The 27,786-nt window shown below is 31.6% G+C and overlaps 1 protein-coding gene across 13 annotated transcripts in view; it reads right to left on the bottom strand.

The window, feature by feature from the left end:
* NBEA (neurobeachin) overlaps window positions 1–27,786 on the bottom strand; it is a 536,549-nt gene that overhangs the window by 339,689 nt on the left and 169,074 nt on the right. For 12 of the 13 annotated variants that reach the window (XM_074378046.1, XM_074378045.1, XM_074378050.1 and 9 more), the window contains 5 exons: window positions 27,542–27,710; window positions 26,000–26,095; window positions 13,770–14,208; window positions 3,477–3,631; window positions 1,132–1,258 (listed from right to left, as the gene is read on the bottom strand). In XM_074378046.1, coding sequence (XP_074234147.1) covers window positions 1,132–1,258; window positions 3,477–3,631; window positions 13,770–14,208; window positions 26,000–26,095; window positions 27,542–27,710 — 986 coding nt within the window. The remainder of the gene's footprint in view (window positions 1–1,131; window positions 1,259–3,476; window positions 3,632–13,769; window positions 14,209–25,999; window positions 26,096–27,541; window positions 27,711–27,786) is intronic. The other variant, XM_074378047.1, reaches the window with a different exon arrangement.

The following is a 27,786-nucleotide window of genomic DNA, read 5'->3' as shown; positions in this document are numbered from 1 at the left end:
ACAATTTGGCATTATTTAGTAAAATTGAGCATGCACAAACACTATGAATCAGCAATTCCACTCCAAGTTATTTACCCAACAGACATGCATACAAATGTGTAGTACACCCAAGAGTAATGTACAAGCAGCACTGTTATGTATAAAGCATCATTATTTGTAACAGACCCACATGGGAAAATTCCAAATGCCTATTATCAGCAAAATAAATTAATAAATTGTAGTATACATCCACTAAGGAATAAAAATGAACAAAATTACTGCTACATGCAATATAGATAAATTTCATGAACACAATGTTGAACAAAAGAAGTCAGAGACAAAAGGATACATACTGTGTAATTCCATTCACATAAAATTTTAAAAAGACAAAACTAATCTAGTATTAAAAGTCAGAGTGATGAATTTGAAAATGAGCAAGAATACTGACAGAAAAGGAGCACAAGGTGGGGACTTTAGGGTACTTGCAACATTCTATGTCTTGACTTGGGTGATGGTAACATGACTGTGTTCATTCTTTCATTACGTTTTTACACTGTAGTTGTGTGATCCTTCAATTCAGAATGTGAACACACACACATACTATGTGTATGTGTAATTTAACTCCAAGAATGTGGGCCAATCTTTTATAGGAATGCTCTTTGATATGCTACTACAAATCATTTTTATCTATTAATTACAATAGAAAAGATAATGTTTGGGTACTTAATTTCCAATTATATATGTTATATATAACTTTGCAAAATTATTTTGAAAGTGTTTACTTTAAACTTTTCATTGCCACCCTAAAGTTGCCTAATTTTATCATGGTGTCATGTGTGACTGTTTTTAACATTATAGGAAACGGTAATATGTGTTATATGACAATGGATTATAAACTCAGGAAAGTCAGATCTTGAAAAATCTTTCAAGAGCTCTTAGTTTATAGACTCTGAAATATAATAAATAATTTTTATATAATGAATAGCTAAAATATCAAAACAATGGAAGTATGAGATGCAATCACAAAACACATAATTAAACATTCTTAAGAATTTCTTAACTGTATCTTTGTATTTATTGTATACTGTGTTACTATTTTTAAGGGGGAAGGAAAGGGGTTAAATAAGTGAAAAAACAAATAGTTATATATACCTCATGTTTTCAGCTGAATCTTCTGGCATTGGAGCAACAGTTTGCACAGCTGGAAGGTTTTTGCTGGTAGCACCATTCACAAAACTAGAAGAGGAGGAAGAGGAGGAGGACCCTGAATCCACGGCACCTGTTTCCAAAATAATAATTTTTAGCCTTAAATATATTTATTTAAAAAATATTTTCATTATATCATTATTCTCTAGTTTTGAAATAAAATCATCCAAATTTCAAAATATCATTTGGCAATTAAAAAATCATATGGCCATTGGTACACTAATAACTCTATATAATTATAAAAAATTGCTACTGCATTAAAATCCAGTTTATTTACTTATATTACTCTAACAAAACTACATATTACAAATGGAGTATAAATAAAAGACACCAACAAATGAAAATAATTTTAGATAAAATGAGGCTGATAAAACAATGCAAATTTAGATGTGAAAATTTATCTGTTTTTACTGCTATGTTGTAATATTTTTAGTTTTCATCATCCAATATATAATTTACAATAAACTATCTCAGCATAAATTTGTGGCACTGCAGCATCAAGTGCTTGTTTTGATAAAATGCTTGTTCAAGGAGGGCTATAATAATGAATACAATTGTACCTGACTTTAAAATAAGGAGTTCTCCTCAACAATATGAAGATGCTGTTTTAGAACAGATTTTCTATAATACACCACACTTACATGGATATGAAATAGCCATGGAGTTGAGGGACACCTAGTGTTCCTAAAAATTATCTTTATCTTATCCTACACTAATTCTTATAAAACTAGGATTTCCACAACACTTATACAATGTGTTATGTGCCAAAATCTAAACTAGTCTAGGTCCCAGTTTACATGTTGGCCCTCAATTTGTGTGTGTGTGTCTGCATGTATGCATTTTTAAGGAGAATGTTCATTACTTACATTTTTCATTATAATATATGCTTTATACTATCACTTGCTACCACCACTTCCTATATCTATTACTAATTCATAAAACAGAAATTAAAGGAAAATATTATAACTTGTTCCAAATAAAGATAAAAAAGGGATGATTTGCTTTTTTATTTACTTATCTTTTAAAAGTTAAGGATTTAGTCAATAAACATCAAATGTAGATTTTTTTCCTATTACATGCACATATTTTTAAAATCTTAACACTTTTTTGAGTATACATTTTGGTAAAAGAAAAACATTTTGACTCCAATTTCTAGAATGCAAAATAAAGAGTAAGACTGTAAAGAGGATAGAAAACACTTTATATAAAGTCTTCAGACAGGTCAGATACAAATATTTGTAACGCATATAAATCAAAGATTATTTATATTCTTTAACACAATTCTATTAATGATGTTTACTTGTTAGTATAAATATGTTTGATAGTACATTCTACTTACTACACCCCATATATATGCTGTTCATGGTATGTCAGACTCAGGTGGTATGATAAACAAGATAAATACAGAAAGTACAAAGAAGAGCTATGAAATTAATAAAAATGGGAATAATCTAAGTAATGATATTAGATGTAAAAGTTCAAGGCTATACAGTTTGGAGAAGAGAAGGCTACTGCTACTATAGTCAGGGAAGAAAAGTCAGGTATCATCTTGCGTTGTATAAATACCTAAAATGGAATCACAAAGATTTGGGTAAGGATTTATTTAGCTAATAATCAACAGGAACATTTCTGGAAATTTACAAAAAAAGGTTATTTTAAGCAGGCTTTAAAAATTTGTAGTGATTTGGAATTTTTTGTTCCTAGAATCATGAGGAAAATGTTGGACAATGAATTGGATATAATTGTAATATAAGTATACAAATTAATTCAGTGGCAAACAGTGGTTCTTATTCACATGCACGTTTATCAAATTGAGGCTGTAGCATATCATCAAGGTTCTTAGGGGAGCTTTGTAAAAAATATACATTAAGTTTCAACCAGTAAGTGTCACTAAATTTATTTTCTCTCATTAACATATTCAGTATACCTTGATATTCTTGATACAACTTATTAATTTCTAGATATCAAATTTCAGTGTTCAAATTATCTTTTGGTTTTGCTCCCCAAATATCTTTCAGCAATCTGAGTTCAGTCTGAAAGTAAACAGCATTGTGTTTTGAGAAGACTCAAAACAAAACCCATTGTGTTCTCTAAAATGACCAAAAAGTACACCCCAGAACTAAAGACAAATTCTGAAAGATAATATAAAGAATAACCTTCTTAAAGATTAAGATAATCTCATATGATCAGGGTATTTTTAATTTTTAAGATCAAATAAGCAGAAAAAAAATGAAGATATAGAGAACAGAAAGAAAAAGATGAGGTATCACAAAAATAGATAAGGACAATACCTGTTGTATTAATCATACTTTTTGGTGTAGCTCCAGTAGCAGCAAATATATTAGAGGTACTGCCTGTTGGCAGCCCACTTCCAGCAGCAGTGGCTCCTACAGTGGTTACAGCTAAACTACCTGGAGGTGGCTTCTTAACAGGCACAACAACACTCCTGCAAAGAAATGATTAAAAAAAGAAAAGAAATTGACACATTGTAATTGATTATACTTCAATAAAAAATTTTAAAAAAAGAAATGATAAAAAATAACAAACACAAGGTCTAAGATGAATTCTAACCCTGCTGTAGCAAATAATCAGGATCATATTTTCTTTTCTTTCTTTTTCCTTTTTTTTTTTTAAACTCCTGATTCCAACTGCATTGGTGAAAAGGATATAGACTTTAAGGATAGAATGTAAAGTGTATTGACTACTATAATTTATTTGGCAAACATTTATGTAACATTTGGAGTTTGCAGACCTTTCTTAAAATGACGTGGGCTATAATCATGAATCCTGGAAAACTGGAAAAATGTGTGCTCAGGTTAGAGTATTTTCCATATTCATATAAGGATTTTTGTGCAAACTGTATATAAAATGTCCATCTTATCTGTATTATACTCTCCATGTGGAAAACAATCATAAAAACATAACATTTGAAAGCCAAATTCTGAAGCTTCTTTATAGTAAAGCTAAAAATTAAACTAAGAAATACTGAATAACATCTACAGGCATAATAGAATTAAACTTTGTTTTCCTGAACAAAATCAAGCTGCTTTTCATGGTAGGAATGCTATTACAATGAAAGATGAGAGGATACACTAGATACACTATATATTTGGTTTAAGTTCTATTTAGCTTTTATACCTTGACTTTGTGAATCTATGAGTTGAACATTTTCCCATGTTTCGTTAGCATATTTAAATAAATTTCATAAAAATATTTCTGAACTTAACATTGTGTTATCTTTAAATAATAAATCGATGTGAAAAGTAGTCAATTTAAAATAAATATTTTTATTTCCTTTCAGTGAAGTTTTATTTTTCTCAAAATTTACAGCACTCCAATTCCATCTTTCCAGCTTTACTCAACCATTATTGAACTTATCTAGAAAATAGATGTATGAGATATTTTAAGTTCAAATGTTAGTTATATCTGAAAACTAGTGACTGACAGTAAAAAATATCCAATCTAAACTAGGTTTTTTAAATGTATCTATATTTTATAATTTTCACATTAAAATCTCTACATAAAGAAACCTGTATCAATGGCTCACTCTCAAATAAGTCCATGGCTTAACCTTCCTTAATACTAATAGTTTTTTTTCAAAGAAACACTTTTCTGAATATCTTCAATGACTTCATTAATGTCAAAAATCTAAATTTATAAGAATTATTATGTTCAATTTTAGGAGTATTAGAACTTTTTTGTGAGCAAAGTAATTATAATCTCAATTTCACTCATACCAAAAATATTCTTCATTATCTCTTTCTGGATACTTCCTTTTTTTTTTTTATGAATGGAGTCAAATTTATTGGACTCAACCATGACCTTTTAACTATCTTATTAAATTTTTAAAAGCATGCATTATGCTTTTTGCCTTCATTGACCATTCCTCATTGAATACCTTCATTTATTTCATTGAGAAGTGGTGTGGCCATATGGAGAGAATTCAGGATGTGAAATTAGAAGATGAAAGCTTGAGAACTAAATCACTCTCAAGCTGTGTGATATTAAGTTGCAGTTTTTCAGTAAAAATGGCAAGACAAAAGGTACTTATTTCACATATAACTGGGGAAAATGAATGTGACTGTGTTTAAAAGGACATCGTTAATTATGAGATGCTTTATAAATGTTAATAGTTGTTACCACTGTCTAAAGTGAAATAATTCTCTGCTCACAAGATAAGGTATTTAGTTATAACGATCTACATCAAAATCAATAGAAAAAAAACCTAACATTTTGGGTTTATCATCAAAATTCTTTCCTAAACTTCTAAAATATTTCACTGACTAGCAAAACAAACAAACAAATCCAAATTATCAATTCTTAATTTGAAAAGAAGTCATTAGTAAAACTATAATTTTTCCCCCAAATCTCTCATTAAAATTGTTATGGATAAAATAAAGAAACACAGGCTGATTGACAGTGCTGCGAGACTGAGAGACAAATTTCTAGGTAGTAGAAAAAACTATTACCAAAGGTTCCTGATTAACAGATCATTACAAATTTTGGACAAAACATCTCTGAAACAGGTTATTACAGCCTTCTTGTCAAGTACTGAGGGTATGAGATACATATTATAAAAACTAGTTATATGGATGAGGGAAAAAAATTTTCATCTCAACAGCCTGTAATGATGACTTGTAAATAAATGCAAACAACATTAAATGCCTTTCTACTTAAAAAACTTCTGAAAGCATCTGATTTAATAGCAATTGATGTGAAAACCTCCAGACACTTCATTGACAGCAAACTCAGCAGTCTGATAGTGCAGCATGGAATATAAATAGAGTACACAGTGGCAAGAAGTCCAGTTTTTAATGTCAGATAGACCTGAGTTAGAATTCTACCTCTAACAATTGCTAGCTGTGTGGTATTAAGCAAGCAAAACTCTCTAAGCCCCATTCTCCTCATATTTAAAATAAGACTCCTAATAGTTTGTACCTCATAAAATTGTTATAAAGATAGAAGGATACACTGCATATAAAGTGCTCAGCACTTTACCTGGAATATTATAAGTGGTCAATACATTTTAGCTATCATTAGCATTGCTATGGCTCAAGGAAACAAGATGAAACTTCCATGTATCTCCAAATACCAGATTATGATCAACAGGAGAAAGAAATCTCTAGTAATTTTTATGAGCTCCAGTTTCCAACCACTGGTATATTCAAGGGCTAGGGTGACCATGTCACAAGAGTGGTGTTGAGAAAAGCGGGAAGCTGGATATGACTGATTTCTGAGATTCTTTCTCAATCCACAATTTTACGCATTTGTAAGAACTACTATCTCCCCTTTAATCACTAAGGCCAAATTGTTTATCTAGAATCAGAGGACTGTCTGTATATTTCTGTCCTTAATATCATTTCTTTACCAACACTACCTATTCCTTAACAGCTCAAATCATTCTCTCTCCCAAGCAATCTATTTTACAAATTATTAGTTAATTATCAATATGTGTGGATAACACATCAGTTATCTTCTGGAATGTTATTATGTATTTGCAACTACTTATATATGAAAGTAAAAAGATTTCAACTCTTACAAAATCTTACTCAACATTTCTCACCTGCTTACTTATTCTACCTACACCAAAAGGCTTACTCAGGAGTCTATGTACCATAGGGTGCATAAATACACAAAAATCTTTAGAGTATATATAGTGTGAGCATATAATTTTTATGTGGCTTTCAAAAATATAGCCACAGAAAAGTTAAGAGCCACCAGTCTAAACTATTCATGTATTCCTCTCTTCTACGAGATCTACTATTCGTACTGATGGAGATCTAGAACACTCTATGCGTCACACACTTTAAAAGCGCATTACTATATTTTGAGAATATTCTTTCTGTATTTTCCCACACAGTTCCACACTTCTGTCCCACACTTTTAAGATTGAAAACTATAAAGAACTGGATAACTCTGTACTACATATAATCTATATATGCTTCAAGGTTGTAAAGGTTATCAAAAAAGTGCAAGCCAGGAAAATACTCAGTCTAATTCACTTCAAACGAATGTTTCATTGAGTGATTACTGTATGCTTTATAATACACTGAGTGATACAAAATACATGTAAGTGTAAATTTTTCCATCACTGAATTGATCCTATCTCAAAACCAGAGATATGGGATGTGATCTACAGTTCATTAACAAATATTTATCAAGCACTATGATGTGTGAGGCACTGCCCTAAATTCTGAGATATAGCAATGTACAGAACAGACAAAATACCTGCCGTCATGAAACTTACATTCCAAAAGAGAGAGACAGAAAATACAATAACATAAATGCTTAAAAACAGTACATCAAATGGTAAGTGCTATGAGAAAGATAAGCATGGACAGGATAAGGAGTATTACTGGAAAGGTGGCTAAAAGTTGACTCATTAAAAAGGTGGTATTTGAGGAAACACTGACAGGGGTGAAGCCAGGAAGGCATGAAAGGAAGTGTGTCAAAAGCAGAGGGAAAAGAAGAAGGCTAGTGTGACTTTAGAAGATTGACTGAGGTGACAAGTTCTAAGGGACAAGATGAAAGAAGTTACAGGGCCTCAGGTCCTCGCAGTCCACTGTAAAGACGTTGCCTTTCCCTCAGAGTGGGATCAGAAGCCATTAAAAGCTTACGAATAGGGGAGGAACATAATGCTGGCTATAACAGGATCACTCTGGCTTCTATGTTAAAGATAGACAAGGGAAAAAGGCAAGTAGGGGGAGACTGGTTAGGAGAATATCACAACAATCTAAGCAAGAAACGATGGTAGTTTGGATCAGAATGGCAAAGTGAAACTGGTGAACAGTGGGTCAAATTCTGACTGTTTTAAGAAGGCAGAACAAACAGGACTGCAAAAGACTGAGGATGTGAGTATAAGAGAAAAATCAAAGATGATGTAAAGATTTTTGCCTTAATCAATTTGAAGGACAGAGCGGCCAACTACAATAGGGATGGCTGTGGTTGGCGCAAATTTTTAATAACTGTTAAGTTATTAATCATCCCAGTAGTAATGCTGAATAAGCAATGGGATAGATGGGTCTTTAGTTTAGGGGAAGGGTTTGGGCTGAGATATAAATTTTGTAGTAATCTGCCTATACGCTATTTAATGTCAGGAACGTGGATGAAGTGAGCAAACAAGTGAGTGCAACTGGATGGAAGAAGTGGTCCAAAGACAGAGCCTTGGGGTCTTCATCAACTAGTTCTCTGAATTTTGGGAAAATGATACTACTTTATCTGTATACCTTAAGAACTCCTAAGTATAAAGTGAGATACTGAAGATAAGAAGTGGCTTTTAAATAGTGATTCATTAAGATAAATGAGTTTTATAATTTCTCATGGATCTTATAATAATTTCTTTCTTCTTTTCACTCCCTCCCCCTTTCCTGTAATACTTACTGAGCACCGACAGGTCAAGAGAATACAACTACAGTAACAAATCTGGAGGATACCAAGACAAATAAAACATAACCCGTGCCTTAGAGATACTTGAAAGAAATACAAGAGATAAATAAATTAACTGTGCAATATATTTCAATGACTGCTCTGATTAGAATTATACACAGGACCTTTCACTAACCAAAAGGATGTGCATTATCAGGGAAGAGTGAGCGGAATCTAAAAGGATCCATGGGAATTAGCCAAGAGGAGAAAAGTTCAACTGTAAAAACTTCATGAGGCAAAGAGACGAAAAATCATAGAAGACTAAAGGACTGCAAATAGATAGTTATGGCTGATGAGAGGTGAGAAACTTCTATTCCAGACTAAGAAGTTCGTCCTTTATTGTGATATAACGAGAAACTGTTTCAGAATCTTCTGAATCAGTTTTGTGTTTAAGAAAAACCTCTATGGCATAAATGTGGAAAATGCATTTGGTGGGAGGACACCTGGAAACAGTGAGGCAGTTAGGAGGTAAAAGAAGGAATGAATACACCTGAGAGATGCCAAGGGCCTAAAGTGAGGGGACAGCTTGGGGACTGGGCATGTTGAATATTTTCTGGGATTCAGGTCTTTTAACCAAATTCATAACCATATGCTACTTTTTTGAGGTTAATTATAAGGCCATTTCATTTATGATAGGATTTTGGAATTTTATGGGCCTTTTTAGAAATAATGCATTATTCTATATGTTGGGAAACTGAGTCTCAGAGAGCCAGAGAGAATAGATAAGGGTCACACTAATTACAAAGAGACTAATAGCCAGCTCTCCTAATGTCTAGATCATTACTCTCTCTCTAACAAGACTTACTGTCAAACATTTATCTTGAAAGAAAGAAACGGAAGCTTTGGAGAAAAACAGTTTGTTTCTGATTTTAAGGTGACATTACAATCTACTGCAGCTCATTGGAAATCACAAGTTTATTTATGATGTTTTCACGTTGCATCAGTCACTATTTTGTAAAATATTTAGAAAAGCAATAGAAAAAAAGAGGAATTATGAAAAATAATTGAGTATTTCATTAATCTTCCCTTTAAAAAGAGATGCTTTTTTTCAGCTCCCTGAACTGTCTGTGGAAATGCCAGGAGAGACAAAGGCAACAACATTGGGGAAATTACGATACAGCCATGCTGAGTCAAAACTGCATCTTCTGGCAATTGGCTTTAGAATACAATACCTAGGACATTTGGAGCGTAATAAAAGCGGGGATTTCAGTGACTAGATAACATAGAAACTTTGAATAGCAAAGGCTGGCAAAGTTATTATCAATTTGGCTTACATTTACTTGCTCATCTTCTAAATGGTAGAATCAGAACACTTTTTTAAAAAAAAGTCATAAACTACAAGAACAGAAATGGAAGTACTCAGCAGTAATTAAAAATTTTCGCATTCTTACTTAATTCTAAGCTTAAAGCTATCAAAGTAGGAGGGTTCCACCATCTCTACTAAACATTCTTTATACTAAACCGTCATCTTTAGCACTCATGTTAAAAAAATCAATGCTAAAAACTAGAGAGAAAATACCTAGACTGAGCTTATACTTCAGGTTTAATAACATGAAAGTTACAGATACACTGATTTTTAGTCCCATAATATTTGTAAGATCTTTTTTTAATTTCAGAGATTTTCTTTGTCAGAGAATGAAACACTTGGAAGCAAGAGTATTAAAAGTCTGAAGGGAAAAAAATACAAACTAATTTGCCTGAACATATCAAACCCAGTAATTTGAACATAACCAGGTTTGTAAAATCAGAAGAAAGTATAAATCATAAGACTGATGCTTGTTAGCCATAGAAGCAACACAATTCTGAACTTTTTATGATATTCCAGACTTAAAACAAGTTTCTGAAATATAATAACAGTTAAAATGTATGGAGAAGCATACTGTCTTCTGCCTTTTTTTTTTCCCGTCTTTGGTCCAAACTAAAGGGGGTGTCTCAGGAATCCCTGGGGAATTAAGACTGAGCTAAAACCACATGTATATATCAAATTCTCAAAAGAGTAAGAGCATTTGGATCTATAAAATTAAATTTTAGTTTCAAAGATATGCTAAAGCTTAATTGGCAGTTTTAGAGAAAAGCACCCCCTCAAACTAAAGGTTACAGTTACTAGTATGTAAAAACCACAGCTCAGCTAAAATACTTTATAAACCATACATTGACACAGAAATCTATCACAGGAGATAGTATTGTTGGGGAACTTTGCAATTAGATTTATAAATTCTATGATGAGATTATTAACTCTTCTCTTGGAAATAAAACCATGATAAATATTTCCCTTTGTTTCATAGTAACAGAACAGTAGAAAAAAAGCTCCTATAGTTTTGTAATTATATTTTCTCTCTATATATAGTTTCCTCACTATAGAACAGTACTAGGGGATGTCTAGCATTTTCAGTGCTTTACAATTCATAAATATACGTTTGACAGGGTCACTCAGTGTAATCAAAGACAGATACTTAAATCTGCACAGATGATGACTGGGGGAAATGAAAGAAAAAGAATCAGCGTGTTCCATAAATGTAGATGAGAATATTTACATAATATTTCATAATACAACCTGAGAAAAGATTTAATACTAAAAGAAAAAAGGTTTATTTTATGCATGTCTAAATGTTTCTAAAATTTGATGTGGCAATATACCTAGTGGAAATGATATTACAAACTTCCAAACACTGAAATTCATCAATGCTCCACGCTAAGCAGAGAGAAACTCCATATGTAAAGCATAAGTTAATATAACTCAAATGACGTCAGTTGTTTTAGGAAGTTATTCCCAAACTTACAATCTAGAATAAGTACAAAGAACACATTGTTAGCATGTTTTCAATAGAACCAATGAACTATTGGCTAACAAAAATAAAATCCTAGGTGATTTCCACTGGGATTGGACGATATTATTATGTATGATTTAGTTACAAAGAATGAGCAACTGAGTTTATAGCTGTTCTTCAACTAAAGATAAAAATGAAAAATACATTACTGGTAAAGTAAGACCCATGATAATTCTATGTTGGAAACTGGCAGCATTCAGGACTTTGCTTCTAAAGCCTGTCATCGTGGATCCACTTTTCAAGGAATTCAATCTGATGTTAAAAGACATGTCATAACTTGGATTTCAGATTTTAGTGCTTCAGAAATATGTTTATATACCTCATAATGTAATTACAGCTACCTTAAGACAGGTAAGGCAAATCGTAGCAATATATCGGAAATATAATTGAAAAATGCACTTGTCCAGAAGCACTTGTGGGGATGATGTCTCTGAAAAGCTGCTCAAAGCTCCAGAGTTTGAAGTTAAATTTTTGATGTTGTCACTCTCAATCTATTGAATGGCTGACAGACAATCAAACCCGTCTGGCTGGCTGGCAGCTCATTTTGCTGGCAGGTGGCAAACAATTAGACACACCAATTTGTGCCTCCTGATGACATTAAAGCATGAAACTAAGTTGTATGCAGGGCCTAGTGATTTGTGTGAAAGCATTTCAAAAATAATACTCTTTGCCGTGGCAACTCATTTCAGACTGCCACCTCCCATTATGGCTTTGAGCAGTGAAGACGACAGACTTGAGTTACGTGCAGTGCAAGGCCGCTTCTGTTCAATCCGTCATCAGCGCCCCCTGAGACCTCAATCCCCTCCTTTCATCAATATCACCTCATCATTTACATTTGATAGTACTTGAGCTACTGCATATATTAACTACACTGGAGACCCTTCTCCTAAAAAGAATTGAAATATGCTTTGTGCTCTTTTGATTTCATTTCTACTTATGCAATTTAAAATAATGATTCCACTCCCATTGCATTTTGCACAAATGCTACCAGGAACAAACGGAAAGTTCTGTTTTTTGTAAAACAATATTCTCAAAAGTGTAATAAATTTTTAGTAGCTAGTAATGATTGGCACTCACGTGACTGCTTTGTTGAGTTTTAATGAAAAACTGTTCTAACAATAATCCAAATTAGAACAGAAATATTTTACTTAATCTTTATTTCATTGGATTCTCTTATGCAAATCACAATGATTCTCTGTACTTACTGTTTTATATTTTAACAAGTTAGATAATGTAACTTAAAAATTAAATGGAACATAAAACTTCTATGACCCCAAATTAAATTACTATAACATTTACCTATAAAGATTTATAGATATGTACAGTTACAAATACTTACAAGCTTATGCTTATGTAAACTTATAAACACATATATACATATCTCTTGGGAACACAAACCAAATAAGAAAATAGAGGACATCAATACGAAATGGCATAAGAAACATCCAAGGAACTATATTAATGAACCTCCAAATATAATATTAACACAAACTATTGAAAAAAAGAAATAATTTCCTAAATTTTATACCCCTTTTTTTAGTTTTTAAAAATTTTTGACACTTAACACATTTTATCTTATATAATAATTTGCAAACATTTTATCTCCTTTTACTACTTTAAGTTCAGAGAAAACAAAACTGATTTTACCTACCTTTACATTTGACATTACTAATGCAATTTATATTTTCACAATAAATTTTCAAGAAATAGCTGTAGCACACTGGTTAAAATGTTTATCGGCAAATTTTAAATTATACTCATGTTTGAAAAAGACAATTCATCCTAGCTGAAAATGGCTTTATTGCCACACCTCAACCTATAAATTCTAAAAAATTACTGTCTCTAACTCGGACAAAGCAGTTTGGCTATTTTAGAGAAAGTAATATGGAATAGATACTACATTTTGACTATATAGTTATTTTGACACTCCAGTTTAAGGAACATTTGTTTTCTCTCTAAAACAAAAAAATGATTACTTGCCATTTACCTCATACATATGTACATATAAATATACATAATATAAAAAACATATATAATGACTCTCCAATGTACTGTAGTCACTTGATGACAGATGATAATCAGAATCTGCATTTTCCTGTTTCCAATTCAATGTGCTATCCTCCATTTCATACTGAACTCCTTTTTGAGATGTATTATTAAAATGCCTGACTATAAGGTCAAGCAGGTTGGCCTGTCACTTTGATAGGCTTTGTAGTAAGAATCTGCAGTAATAAATACAATGTTTTCAAGATCTTCCTAATATTTTTAAATTAACAGACTCTAATTTTCTTCTATGCAAAGAGTACTCTGAATAACAAGTTCAGTACTTACCTGTCAAAGGAATGAAACTGCATAGGAAGAATAGCTTGAGCTTCTCTCTTCAGTGCTGGATCTGGGTATGGGATAGGTTCAGGGCCACATTCTGCAATTTCAACTGGGGCAGCCACAAGACTTTTCAATATTTCCTTGACATTGATGCCTTTGGTTTGACTAATACTAGATATGGACGGTGCAGGCTTCAAAATTTCATTGGGGTTCTCAGTTAAGCTCTCCTGTGATTTTTTTACTTCAGATGACAAAGTGGATAACAGTTCACTCATGGCATCAGGGCCTGTGGTAGCCTCTAACTCTGCCCCGTTCAGGATGCTAGCCACTTGCTCCTCTCCAATTCCTGAATCTGTATGAGGAATGGAACTTTCTAGCTGAATATCTTCACCAGGGGTTGGTGTTTCTTTTTCCTTTATCGTGTCTGGAAATGCAGCAGGTGTTTCTATAATGAAAGAATGTGGTTTAAACAAAAAGCTTCACAGGTGAAAACCCAGTATTATTAATAAAATACACTCACATATTAGCACAGAGGAAAGAAAACTTATAAGAAACAAAAAATCTGCTAAATGGATGTGCGTAACAACACAATTGGGTTAAAACAAATCACCCATATGCACCTGTTGTTTTGTTCAGTAAGCATCAACAGAACCCTGTTGTTTTTTTTTTAATAAATCACCTGGCATTTCAAAACTGATGCCTTTATAAGCATGGAGAAATAGTTTCTACCATGATTTCTCATAGCAGCTTATAAATTAATATTATATAAAGCTCCCCCTTTATTTTTTTCATTGTTAGTCACCAATCATGCAAGATAAATCCTTATACTTCTCTAATATTTTCCTTAAAAATATGAGGTCATTTTAAAATCTTTCTTTGTACTTCAATAACCAATAACGAAATGTCTAATTGAAATAGTTAAACTAGTTAAAAATATTTTTATTACATAGAATACATAAAATTCTAAAGAGTTAATTTCAAAAAGCATGTCAAATGATTAGCTCAAAAAGGTAAATGTTTTTTTTTTAACATTTTTTATTGAGTTATAGTCATTTTATGGTAAATGCTTTAATAATAGAATAGTGAGCCCCCAAAATTTAACCTGTATGTACCTTTAAGAACAATTATTTTGGATTATGCATGCTGATTCTTTCAAAATTAATATATTTCAACTTGTTAAAACTGAACCACAAATGGGTGTGTATCAAATACATATATAATATTACCAATTAAAATACATAAAAAGAAAAACATCTTTAAAATGTTAAATTCCTATCAAATCTCATTATACAAAGGTTACTATAATAAAGTTGTCTATGCAATAAAATGTTACCAAATTCTAAATGATACTCTTGAAAAATTTATCTAATGTAGTATAATGGGCATAATAACAGCTTTTAACTTAATAAAGTGACACTGAAGAGGAAAATAAGATACTACATGTAAATTACTTGCAGTTTTTGTATAAAATAATACTTAGTAAATCATAACTATCTGTATTAAACAGTTATTCTTTGTAAAACAAGAAGGGCAAACTAAATTATTTCTATTATTTCTTCATAATTAACATCTGTAAGTTCTATAAAACTGCCCTGTGGAGTCTTTTTTGTCGTTGTTGTATGTTTCTTTATTTTGAAATGTTATTAGGGCAGGAAACAGGGGAACAGGCTATTTTGATTTCAGCAAGACATCTCTTAAAACCTTTGGTGAAATTTCTAGTGAAAACACAGAGAAATGTTGTTTGGGTGATACTATTGTTGGATGGGATCACAGCTTGTTCTGTGTTTAATACACAAGTGCTAAAGGATTAATAATATTGTAAAGGGATTTCTTTAGTAACAGGGCTCAGTTCTTAGACTCTATTAGACAGTTCTGCTAATTTCATGAATGTAGAGTAACGTCATGACATTCAAATTTACGGAGGCTGTGAATTTATTATTTTTCCCCTGGTAAATGTAACAATAATTTTGTCATTTTCAAAAAAAAGGAAATTCCTTTTCTTTCTTATGATTCTCCTTTCCTTTTGATCCAGATTATATCTATAAATTAATTTAGAAATAAGTGTCTTCATTTATTCAATCTTCATAATATACAATATTCATTTAAATTGACTAAAAATATACGTCTCTCACAAGTCAGTGTCATATTGTGGTTTTCCTCATATTTCATTAAATAGGTCTTAGTTTTGCTTATTTGGGCAAGGATGTTAGAATTGAATGAAGAAAAGATTACTCTGTAGAACATGATAATAATATTCAAACACTGGATGAACAACATAAAAAATACAGTAGACTAATACTTAGCTGTTCCCAAAGCTAAAAATTAAAACAACTGCAAAAAGTTTTTTTGAGAAGACAGACAATTTCAATAATATGATTCACAAAGCACTACAGAAGGAAAAAGGAAAAAGGTAAAGATAACAGTGTGGCTTTTTTTAATAAAACCTTGTGAGAGAAGATTAAGACTTATATTAGAATAATAGCATTAAGAATAATAAGAAAGGGAAAGAATCAAGATGCCTCTGGAAATTCTAGCTTAAGGGAAAAAATAAAAAAGAACGCTGATACACCACTAACTAGAAGAAGAAAGCTAAAAAGAAGCAAGTTTGTTCAGGAAAATAATGAATTAAATTTTGACTCAATTAAGTCATCAGAATCTATGGGACATTTATATCTAAGTCAAGGAAACCACAGCCATATAGTTGAGGATCATTCAAACTGAGGTGATAATCGAAACTTTGGAAACTGATGGAATTACCTAGGAATACAGAATGAGAAGATAAGATGGCTAAGTCAGCTATTTCCACTCTTAGAGATACTACTGAATTTTTTAAACGCATGTTTAATCTATAGATCATATCCCTTGAAGAGAAAACAAGTATAGCAGAAAAATCAGGAGAAAATTAAACAGAAGTAGCAACATTTCTATGACAACAGGACAGAGAACCTAAATATAGAAACAAAATAACTCTAATATCAACAGAATATCACAGTGCAATAGTGACTAGCATAGGTTAACTCTTCTTACAGAGTTTAATTTTCAAACGGTATATAGTCAAGTCTAGGACTTAGTCTAAATTTAGCTAATTTATAGATTTGGTCTACAGATTTGGCTTTCCCTAATATGATATCTCACAATCATTATTTATGGTGTGTCTTACGTTAAGAGCTACCAAAAGAATGTAAACTTTTCAAGTTATATTAGTCAGAAATGTAAGCATTTTGCTAGCAAATAGAATATCTAAGAAAATAAAGTATTTGATTTGTGTTCACAAGGTAGCACATGAAAAGATTTTTTCTACCAACTATACAATTTTTTGCTTTTCTGTTCAATTGACTCTTTCAAACAGACAAAATCTATAACTCTGTAGCTAGATATGTGGAACTCCAATATAAATGTTGGCCTTGGTTATAAAACACGATTAAAAGTTTATTAAACTTGAATATTAGAGTATTTTCAAATGACTTATCAAAATATTTATACAGTATTAAAACCTTAATTTTACTTTTACTGTGAATGACAAAGACATTTCATAAAAGCAGTAATTTTTATATTTCAATAAAAATTCCATTCAAACAAGCAAGTTCTGTAAAGCGTACCCTGTGATCTTATTTACATAGAAATAAACAACAATGAAAATTTTTATAATAGTAACTGTAAATAGAAAACACATCAGTATTCAAAAAACCTACCTTAATATCCCATTATGCATTAACCTCTTTTACAGAACATGCTCTCAGATGATAGCATAAACTTCAGTTTAGATAATTTACATATTTCCAGAATACTTCTTTGTAATACTAAAGTACTTTAAGGACTTAACCCAAGTGACTTCAAGGAAAGTTAAGCATAAACAGCAGAGAATGTACAAGTGATTGCATCTGTGCAGGTTAAATTACTGACAGTAAACTTGTAACTTTTCAGTAGTTTCATCAGTTTTTGTGGCAGCAGGCCATGTCAGTACACAAAACAGAAACATTACTAGCCTGAGTGATCTTAACCTTGTCAGAAACAGGCAGTTGGGTGCCAGAAGCCTCTTTTTCTTACTGTTTTTCATTGAAACTAATGAGTTCATCTAATGCATTTTGGGAAAAATATGGGGTTGTGTTCAGCAAATGACTTGATTTTTACATGGTGACCTCATTTATCACATTTTTTCCTCCAAAAATCTTGTTTTACAGTGATTTATGAAGTGTTTCAATATTTCTTACCTATTAAATTACTCAAATTGTTATTTTCCAAACTATCAGAATAAGAAATAACATGAAAGGAACATACAGCTCCTTCTTAGTATAGCTTTAAAAATTATAGTAAGATTAATTATTTGCTCTTCGAATAGTAATATTAAGCTAACTATTCACATTAATTTAAGATAAACATAAAAATCTGTATATAAATAAATTGTATATCTTGTTTATTAAATGCAACTTAATTAAATTGCAAAAAATTAATCATAAAAAGAACTCCAAATAGAAAAAAAGCCATGCATAGAAAGATTTAAAATCATTAATCTAGCATAGTTCCACTCTATATATTTTGAATATCAATTAGAAATTGTAATGAAAATTCACATACATATTTTGCCTTCCTCTTGCCCTAGCTTGTATTTGCACTTTTTTCTTCCCAAAGATAAAAAACAAACAAAAAACTACTTTTCCTACTGAAATACAGTGTGCATTTCAGTAATGTTATGAAGGCAACTATTAAAACCAGTAACACATGCCTAAATTTTTTCCTTGAGTTGCAGGAACAAAAGTATGGTATCACTCTGTTAATATCAATTAGATAAGCCACAATCAGCATATTACATATGGTTAACAGTTCAGGCTTTGAGATTAAGACTGTTTGACTTTCAATCAAGACTTATTTACCACTTATTAGCTTTGTGATGTGGATAAGCCATTTAACTTTTCTCAGCCTCTTTATCTGTAAAATGGGCATAGCAACAGTACATATCATACATTATAGAGTTGTTGTGATAATTAAAGAATATAATTCATGAATAGTGCCTAGCACAAAGCAATCCTACTATAAATTCCTATGCCTCCTAATCCCATTATTAATTTTACTGTTATCATTACCATCATCATCACCATATTCCTAAAAAATACAGAGCACAACCAGTCTATTAGTTATTCTCTCTGCCTATCTTCAATTTCTGTGTCTTGGCCCAAGCTCTGGCCCCCTTATCTGCAGACCAACATATCCTATCCTAAAAGAACAACCTCTCACTCCACAGCCCTTTATATTGCTAACCCTTAAGCTACTTTGGGTGTTTCTCCTTCCTTTCTGAAGAAAATGTGTCATAATGGAAAGAGCATGGGAATGTAATCAAATTGATCAAGATTTCAATTCTGGCTTCACAAGTTTCTAGTTTTCCATGTTTTCTTGAACAACTTAGTTAAGTTTTGAAAAGTTGCAAAACCTGCCCTAGAAAAATGTGTATCTTAAGTGTGCTATGAGGTTTAAATGTGGCAGGCTATCACTTGTAACGTGCTTGCCTGATTCAGCTTTCCAAAGGCTTAGAAGATTTCCACAGACATTTCAAAATTAACACATCTAAAATGGAAGTCTTGGTCAACCTCTTCAAATAATCTACCTCCATTCTTGTTTGCTTTCATAAATGACGATTTTATCATCCCAGTACTTCAGACCAGACAGCCAGGTGTCACCTTTGAAAACTTCACAGACCCTCATGCCCTACATCCAATCTACCACCATATCCTGTTACTTTTATTTCCAAAGTATGTCTCTAATTTACAGAATACTCTTAAAATTGTACCAGGCTACGATACTTACAGCAGGCAGAAAAATGCCCCCTCCCTCCCAATTGGGTCCACATCCTAATCTCCATCACCTGTGAATGTTACCGTACATGGCCAAAAAGGTTAGACGTGAAGGTGTTGAGGAGGCTAGCCTGGATGATCCAGGTGGTCTCAATCAAACCTCAAAGCAGAAAGCCTTTCCTAGATGTGCTCAGAGGAAGATGCTGACTACAGACGAGTAGTCTGAAGGACATGCAATTCTTGCTTTTCAACACAGAGGAAGAAGGAAGAAGGCCATAGGCTAAGGAATATGAGTGGCCACTGGAAGCTGGAAAAGGCAAGGAAAATGGATTCTCCTCAAGGGCCTCCAGAAAGGAATGCAGCCTTGAGGATGCCTTGACTTCAGCTGGGTGAGCTCCATGTTAGACTTGTGATCTACAGGACTGTAAGATAATAACTTTGTGTTGTTTTAGACCAGTAAGTGTGTTGTAATTTGTTATGGCAGTAATAGGACACTAATATAGTAATCCTCTGCTTAGTTTAAAGACCAGATCCTTAGGCCCTACAGGATTTGGTTCCTGCTTACCTATCTACATTTATGGAATGCTTCTCTTTCCCTTGACTCTTACGTTCCAATCACACATGTTGCCAAAATACACCAAGGAATTGCTCTGAATATGTGGCTACCAATTCAGGAATGTGCTTCCACTGTCCTGATTCTTTTCCCCAAACTAACAGAATTCATCCTTTGGTTCCAGGTTTAAATGTCACTTCCATGAGGCCGTTCTCAACCCCCAAATTAAATTAGGTTTCTTCTTCTGTACTTTCTCATAATAACCTGTAATTTCATTTCTTAGAATTCATGGCTTATGTGGTTTCTAAAAGTCTATCTCCCTCACTAGAATGTTAATTCATAAAGAGAGGGACTTTTTGCTCACCATTATATCTCCAGTACCTAGTATGTAACAGGAAACCATTAATTTATTCAGCAAATATATAATTAATGAATCATAAGGTAAATTGAAAGACTAAATTAGAAGATGAAAGAAAAAAAGAGAAGAGGGAGGCTTCTGTTAGTACTTTTACTAAAACTGAGAAGAGACATTTATTTTAAAGTTTTTTTAAAAAATATTTGCTAGGAATAATTGGGCATGAGTTTCACTTGTAATTAATTAAAATATATATTTGACAACAGTAGCCAATAAGAATTCTATAAATAATATATTAATGATAGTATTTTAGAGTACTTGCAAAATAAATTAAAATTCCCCCACATAACAGATTACAATGAATCCATTAAAAATGACTCCAAAGCAAGAGTAACAAATGCACAATATTAAAAACCTTAGTGTTTAATTATATGAATGTAACAATTTAATAAATATTAATTTTAGTTCTAAGTATGCAATAAATAAAAACTAAGTGGTGAAAATATTTGTATATAAATTATTCGTATATCCTTCATTGTTTCCTTAAGATACAATTCTAAGAATAAAATCAGTAGATCAAGGATTATGCATATTTTTATGATGTTAAAAGTGCACATTTACATTCTCATCCTTCAGTTTTGCCCAATTTGAAAATTATGATACTTTTTTGTTTCAATATAAATTTGATTATTAGTAAATTTTTAAAAATTTACCTTATTTGTACTGTATATTGCCTTTCTTTTGTTAGCTGTTGGGTATTTTCTTACATTTTACCATTACTGCGATACATCCTTTTAATCGATTTATAAGTTATTTATTTATTAAGGCTACTGACTTTTACATGAATATAAATTTCTCCTGTTTGCATTTTTCTTTTAATTGTGTTAATATTTTTAGACAGGTAGATATATAAAACTTTATATTTAGTCACATCTTTTACTTTACAACTTCAGCCTTTGATGTTATGATTTAAAGCATTTTCTTATATAAATAGTAATTTAATTTTCTTCAACTATGTTGTCTAATTTTTAACTTTAAATTTTAATACATGTGGAATTTATTTGACATGATACATGAAATAAGGATAGAATTTAATTTTTTTCAATTGGCTACCCCATTTGGTAATCCCAATACCATTTGCAAATACCTCCACTTCCATTTGACTAGAAAAGTTATATTTATTATATATGAAATACTCATACAAATGCCAGCCTGTTTATAATTTTTAATGGCATATGTCTATTCTTGTACTAATACCACATTATCTTAATTATTTCCTGTGTACATAATTCTTTTTCCTGACAATAAAGTTTTAGAGGAAACTAATATACCATATATTTATTTGTAAGTTCACCTAAATATTAACATTCTTCTTTTTAAATGTAAAGTGAAGTAATTAACATAAAGCTTCTACAGCTTCTAGGACAAGTTACCAAGAAAAAATTATTTTCTCTGTTTTTAGTATGTCTATTAATGAAATACATTTTATGGCTACCATGAGTACTCAGCTTTTTAAAAAATAGTTTAGTTTTCTCACTGTCTTACTCATTTACTTAACAAATATTTACTGTATTTACTTCCAAGTGGCATGCTAGACAGGGTCACCTTCTTGAAGTATATATTACAATAAATGAATAAATAAGTTGTATGAGTGCAAGAAAGGAAACGAAGATAAAACTATGATAGAAAATAAGGTGGTTGTGGGGGGTGGAAGCTACTTGGCTGTAGTAGTCAGGGAAAGCCTCTGTGTGGAGGTGACCTTTAACCAGACACATGAAGGATGAGCACTCTACAGTCATACAAAAAATAGAGAAAAGAGAGAACAAAAAAATAGGAACAAAATACAAAGATCACGAGGCAGGAAAATGCTTGATTAAAGAACTAAAAAGTAGTCTGACTGTAGCATAATGAGCAATGGAAAAACCATGTAAGATGAAGCTCGGAAGGTAGTGATTATTTTACTCTAAATGTTATGAGAAAATTTTACGTCAAAAAGGGACATAATCTCACTTATATTTTACAATAAACTGCAGCAAAACTATAAAAAAAATAGAATTAAGATCAGTAAGTCAATTGGTGAAGAAATCCCTTCAGAGGCAACAGTAGTAATCCTGGTGAGTTAGAGCAAGCGCAGTCTTGCCCCTATTAAGACATTTTAACTTTGTTCCCCAAATTATAGGAATCCCTTAGAGATCTTCAGAAAGAAAAATTAATTTATTACATTTGTTATAAAATATTTATTATATGAATGTATTATATTCAATATAAATTATATTCCGTTACTTTATTATTTTATATATTAGTGTTATTTTAAAAACTGTCATCAGTAAAAAACTAAATGTTTAGAGACAAGAAGTCAAACCAAGAAACTATGCAATACTCGAAGAAGGGCTATGACTTTGAAGAACTATCAAATTTAAATAGAAGAGAGAGGCCAAACAGCTAGTTTAGGATTTTTAAAAAGTCTCAATAAGGAGCTGAAAGAAAGGAGTAAAGTGTCAAGGAGTTGAAAAGTAGTCCAGATCAGTCTTATCGAACTATTTGTAAAAATTTACTATTTTTTTCAATCCATCATTAAATGACATTTTTTGAAAATGAAATAAATACAAATTATTGAAAAAACAAAAAAAATTGAAGTACACAAAATAAAAGCATAAAAAATTTAATTTGCCTCCATAGACATAGAATTAAATTTCAGTAAATATAATCAGAACAAAGGTAACATTAGGAAAAAAATTACAAAAACTGTCCACATTATCCACTGAAATTGTGTGTATAGATGATCAATATAGACATATGTTATTACACTTAGAAGTTTTTTTAGTACCTATCATAACTAAACAAAAAGTTTTGAGCAAAGGGTGATTACCCAAAGGAAATGCCTACATAAATATTTTGAACAAATACTGTGAATATGAATATTTAAAGTTTATAGTGTGATCAACTTTTGCCTATTAACTTTATCTAATCCAAGTAGAAATGGCAATACTACTACTCACGGGAGTAGCATATAACTAACCTATTTTGTTTTGCTTTATTTTGCTTTAATAACATGCAAAGTGGAGGAAGCCATGTCACAGAGGTATGCTGATAAAATGAAAACTTAGAGAGCTCAGAATATGTATTCATTTTACACTTTTACCTGAAATGAAACTAGAAATGCTATATATTCAAAATATACCCTCAATATTCATCAATGCTCAGTTGCAGTAATTTATCCTATATAGTTATAATCAAATATTAATTATATTTTAATGAAAGAAATAGATTCCTGTTCTATTAATTTTTTATATATGAATCTTCTTTTAATCTTCTTTTAATAAAATACAAAACATTCTATCAAGTATATGAAATGATAGGAGCTTTTCAAGGCTGAGCCAAATCAAGATCACTCTTAAAGATCACGAAACTTCATAAAAATAACTATTAAATAATAAATAATATTATTAAACAATAATTATCAAATTATGAAGCATGTCATAGAAACTACGTTCTTCTAAGAGTCTAACTTTTTTTTTGTCCTTTGATCTTTTCTGCCAATAAAAATACACACTGCAGTACTTTCTTGTTGGAAGTACTGAATTCATTTGACAAATTTTATATGTCTGACAAAGAAGCTCATCCTATTAATCTTTAAAGAGTGGAATGAAACTGGTTTCTTATCCTGTAAAAACACTAAGAGTTGACTGTGTATTTCCAACATCATCAACAGAACTTCTCTCAATAACCACTGCATCACAGCATGCAGTAACAGTTAGCATCACCTTCCACACCACCACATAATAAAGAGAATAGGAAATTTACCACATCAGCCTTAAAGTAATTCAGAATTTATTATACCATGAAGACCACTGTATAGTTCAGCTAAAATTGTTTCATGGTAAACCTTTCTTGATAAAAGCAGTGCATAGATATTCTGATGCACGCTCCTTAATCTGGTTAACTACTCCACAGTATATTCCAGTCACTACAGCTAAGCTCTTGGAACACACTTCTACATAAAACAAACTCCAGACAACATGTAATTAAATCGAACTGAATCAAATCGACCTGAATCAAATCAAATTGAATTAAATCCTTCTTAGTTTATAACAGCTCAGAGTTGGATGTGTTTGTAAGTAATAAAGCTAAAAAGAATTTGTCTTTCATTTTATCATGATGTTCAAAGTTTGCACATTTATAAAAAATATCTATGCATTTATCAAGTTGTAATAAAAATACCTTGCTGCTTTATTTGTTCTATTAGTTGGTCATCCATATCATTACCCAATGTAGGAAGTACACTGAACAGTGGTTATTATCTGGAGCTGAGGGCCCTCTCTACACTTACTTCAGTCATCGGCAGAATTCAGTTACTTGTTGTAGGTTTAAGTCCCCCCACTTTCTTGCTGACTATCAGCTGGGAGGTGCTGTCAGCTCCTACAAGGTGATCTCAAGTCTTTGTTGCACAGTCACCTCCGTCTCAGAAGTGAAGAACTTCCTTATGTCAAATCCCTCTAACACTTTGAGTCTCTCACTTCCTGTTCTAAACCAGCCAGAGAAAACCTTTTGCTTTTACAGGGCTCATGTGATTGGGTCAGGGCTACTTGTATAATCAGCTTTTCTTAAAAGCAACTGTTCTGACATATATAACTTAGTCACAAGAGTAAAATCCATCATATTCAATGTCCCAGGAATTAGGCAGGGTGCGTATATGGGAAAAACTTGGGGTGGAGGGATGGGAGCATACTTTGACTCACCACAATCCTGTGTTCCGCAGAGACTAATCTCATGTTAACATTACCCAGAGATATCATTATGGCTATTTTATTTTTCATCTCTCAAAATTCCAATTGGTTCTTTAGAAGAAAAAAAAATCCTCCATTTTTCTCATTATATTCACTTTTTCCTTTAGATTGAAAAACATCCTAAACATACTTAAAATAGCTGTTCGGGTGTCCTTATCTGAAATTTGGCTATCTCTATCCTTTCTGAATCTGTTTCTATCGACTAACATTTTTTCTTCGGCTTATGCATCATATTTTCTTGCTCCTTTGCACATTTAAACATTTTTATTGAATGCTTAATGTTGAATTTTACATTGTTTGGTGAAGAAATTTTTGTATTCCTTTAAAAAGAGTTAGAACTTTGTTCTAACAAAGCTAAATAACTTATAGGTCAGTTTGATGCTTGCAAGGCTTGTTTTTAAATTTTTCTTGTGAGGCTACAGTGGCCTTTATTTTAGGACTAATTTAGTCCTGCTAATATAAAGTGGGACTCTTCTGCAATCTCCAGTGAATGCTACCATTGTGTATATTATTATACATATAATTAGGTATCCTTAATTTGCAGATGATACTTAAAGAAATATGATGGGATACAAATATAAAATCTCTATTTTGCTCTCAATAGCCAGGTATAAACACAATGTATCATATCTCCATGACACCTGAGGTATATACTTCTTTATAAACAATTACATTATGGATGTTTATTGTATAATAACTGATGAAAAGGTGAAATAAGAATACCCAAACAGGTCAGGAGATGAGGTCAATATTACCTTTGTAAAATGAGTGGGCAAAGCTCTGCTCAGGAATTAACTTGGCAAGGAATCCATGGTTCAGACTTGGATGAGGGATAGATGGTATGACCACAACTGTGGAGAAAATCATGGAGTCAAATTTGAGCCAGCATGTAACAACCTGCAACATGGTCCACTGAAGATCCAAGACAATTCTATATCACTGCAACATGCAAACAGTACTAGCAATAAAGACTGCATCTCTGGAGGAAGGAAAGAGGTACGTATTAAGAGTAAGGAAATAATATACTTGTTAAGTAGAACAATTTTAGCAACATACACAGAGACATACAAACACATGAGAAAACCAGAACTGGAAGGTTCACTAAAATATTGCTTGTTTTATACATATATGACTGTTATGAATGCATTAAAAATGAAGAAAGTTGACTAACATATAAACTCTCAGTGTCTTCAATGGTTAAAAGACATAAACTGGAATGGAAGGATAACGTTTAATTTGAAGAATAAAGTTCAAAGTAAAAGTATACTCCAAAGAAATAACATCATGCTTATGTACTTAAAATAAATACAGCATGCAACACCACAGTACTGTAGTTAAACATCTGTATTTCCACAACAGTAATGAAATGTAAATGAAATATGACATGATTATGGAAGATAAAATGCAGAGATTTGACCACTAATTTCTACTTATTTTTTAAAATATTCATTTTATTTATATATCATATGAATTTATTTAGGAAAGGTAATTTTATTACAAATTAATCCAGTGGTACAGGAAATAACCACTGGTTATTACAGTTACACTGCAAACAACAGAGAAATAATCTTGATGTAAACACCTGGCAGGAAATGCAATTGATAAAAGGAACCCCATGATATTAAAATATTAATTGCCAGAAAATGTGTTAATCATTTTCAAGTAGAGGAGACAAAGCTAATAATACACAAACTCCTACAACATGAACATCTTCTATAATGAGAAAGACATGACCCAAGATTTGGGGTCATTGCTGTCTACAAGTCTTTGTTTTGTATAAAGTTTAGAATGTATGTTTAATTATGAATTGCTAATGTAATATTTAGATACTGAAATAACTATACACAGTGAAAGAAAGGGAAAAAAGGAAGAAAGAAAGAAAAAGAAAGAGGGATGCTATCTTTGAACTTGGCTGTAAAGATTTCTATTTTGGCTTATTGTTGGTCATGAACTAACTACTCTGTTAGGACTGTCTATTTGCATTTGTTTATAAAGGTTAAAAATAACATTTAAAATATATGAGTTATTTTCACGTTAAATGGGAGTATAAATGATTTGTATTAATAAATGGAAAACTTAAAACCAAAAATCTCTGAACAAATGAGAATATAGTAAATATTATGGAAATATTCATACATTTTTATGTAATTTAAAATACCAGATTGGCACTTATATACCACCTACTTACAAATCTTTGAGGTTATTATGACTAGGACCAGTTTAAATCTGGATGTAAAAATGAAATAAGAGAGATAAATGATGATGAAAATTCAAATAATTAGACAAATATTAAGTACCTGTACTTGTTGGCGAATTTATTTCTTGTCTGATGTTTCTACCTGGCTGGCTTCCAGCTCTTGCAGTCTCTCGCTGGGGCTCCAAAATGTCACGATACTTGGAAACCATCAGAACGGAGATGAAGTAAACGACAGCTAGCGCTAAGAACTGCGCCTGCTTACTATCGTCCTGCGTGAAACCAAAGGGCAGCTTGACACTCAAAATTTTAAAGTATAAATTCTAAAGAGTACAGAAAGCTATTCCT

Source organism: Camelus bactrianus, chromosome 14, assembly GCF_048773025.1.
Source record: "Camelus bactrianus isolate YW-2024 breed Bactrian camel chromosome 14, ASM4877302v1, whole genome shotgun sequence".
In the NCBI taxonomy this organism is placed as follows: Eukaryota; Metazoa; Chordata; class Mammalia; order Artiodactyla; family Camelidae; genus Camelus; species Camelus bactrianus.
This window is presented reverse-complemented; position numbering and strand designations above follow the sequence as displayed.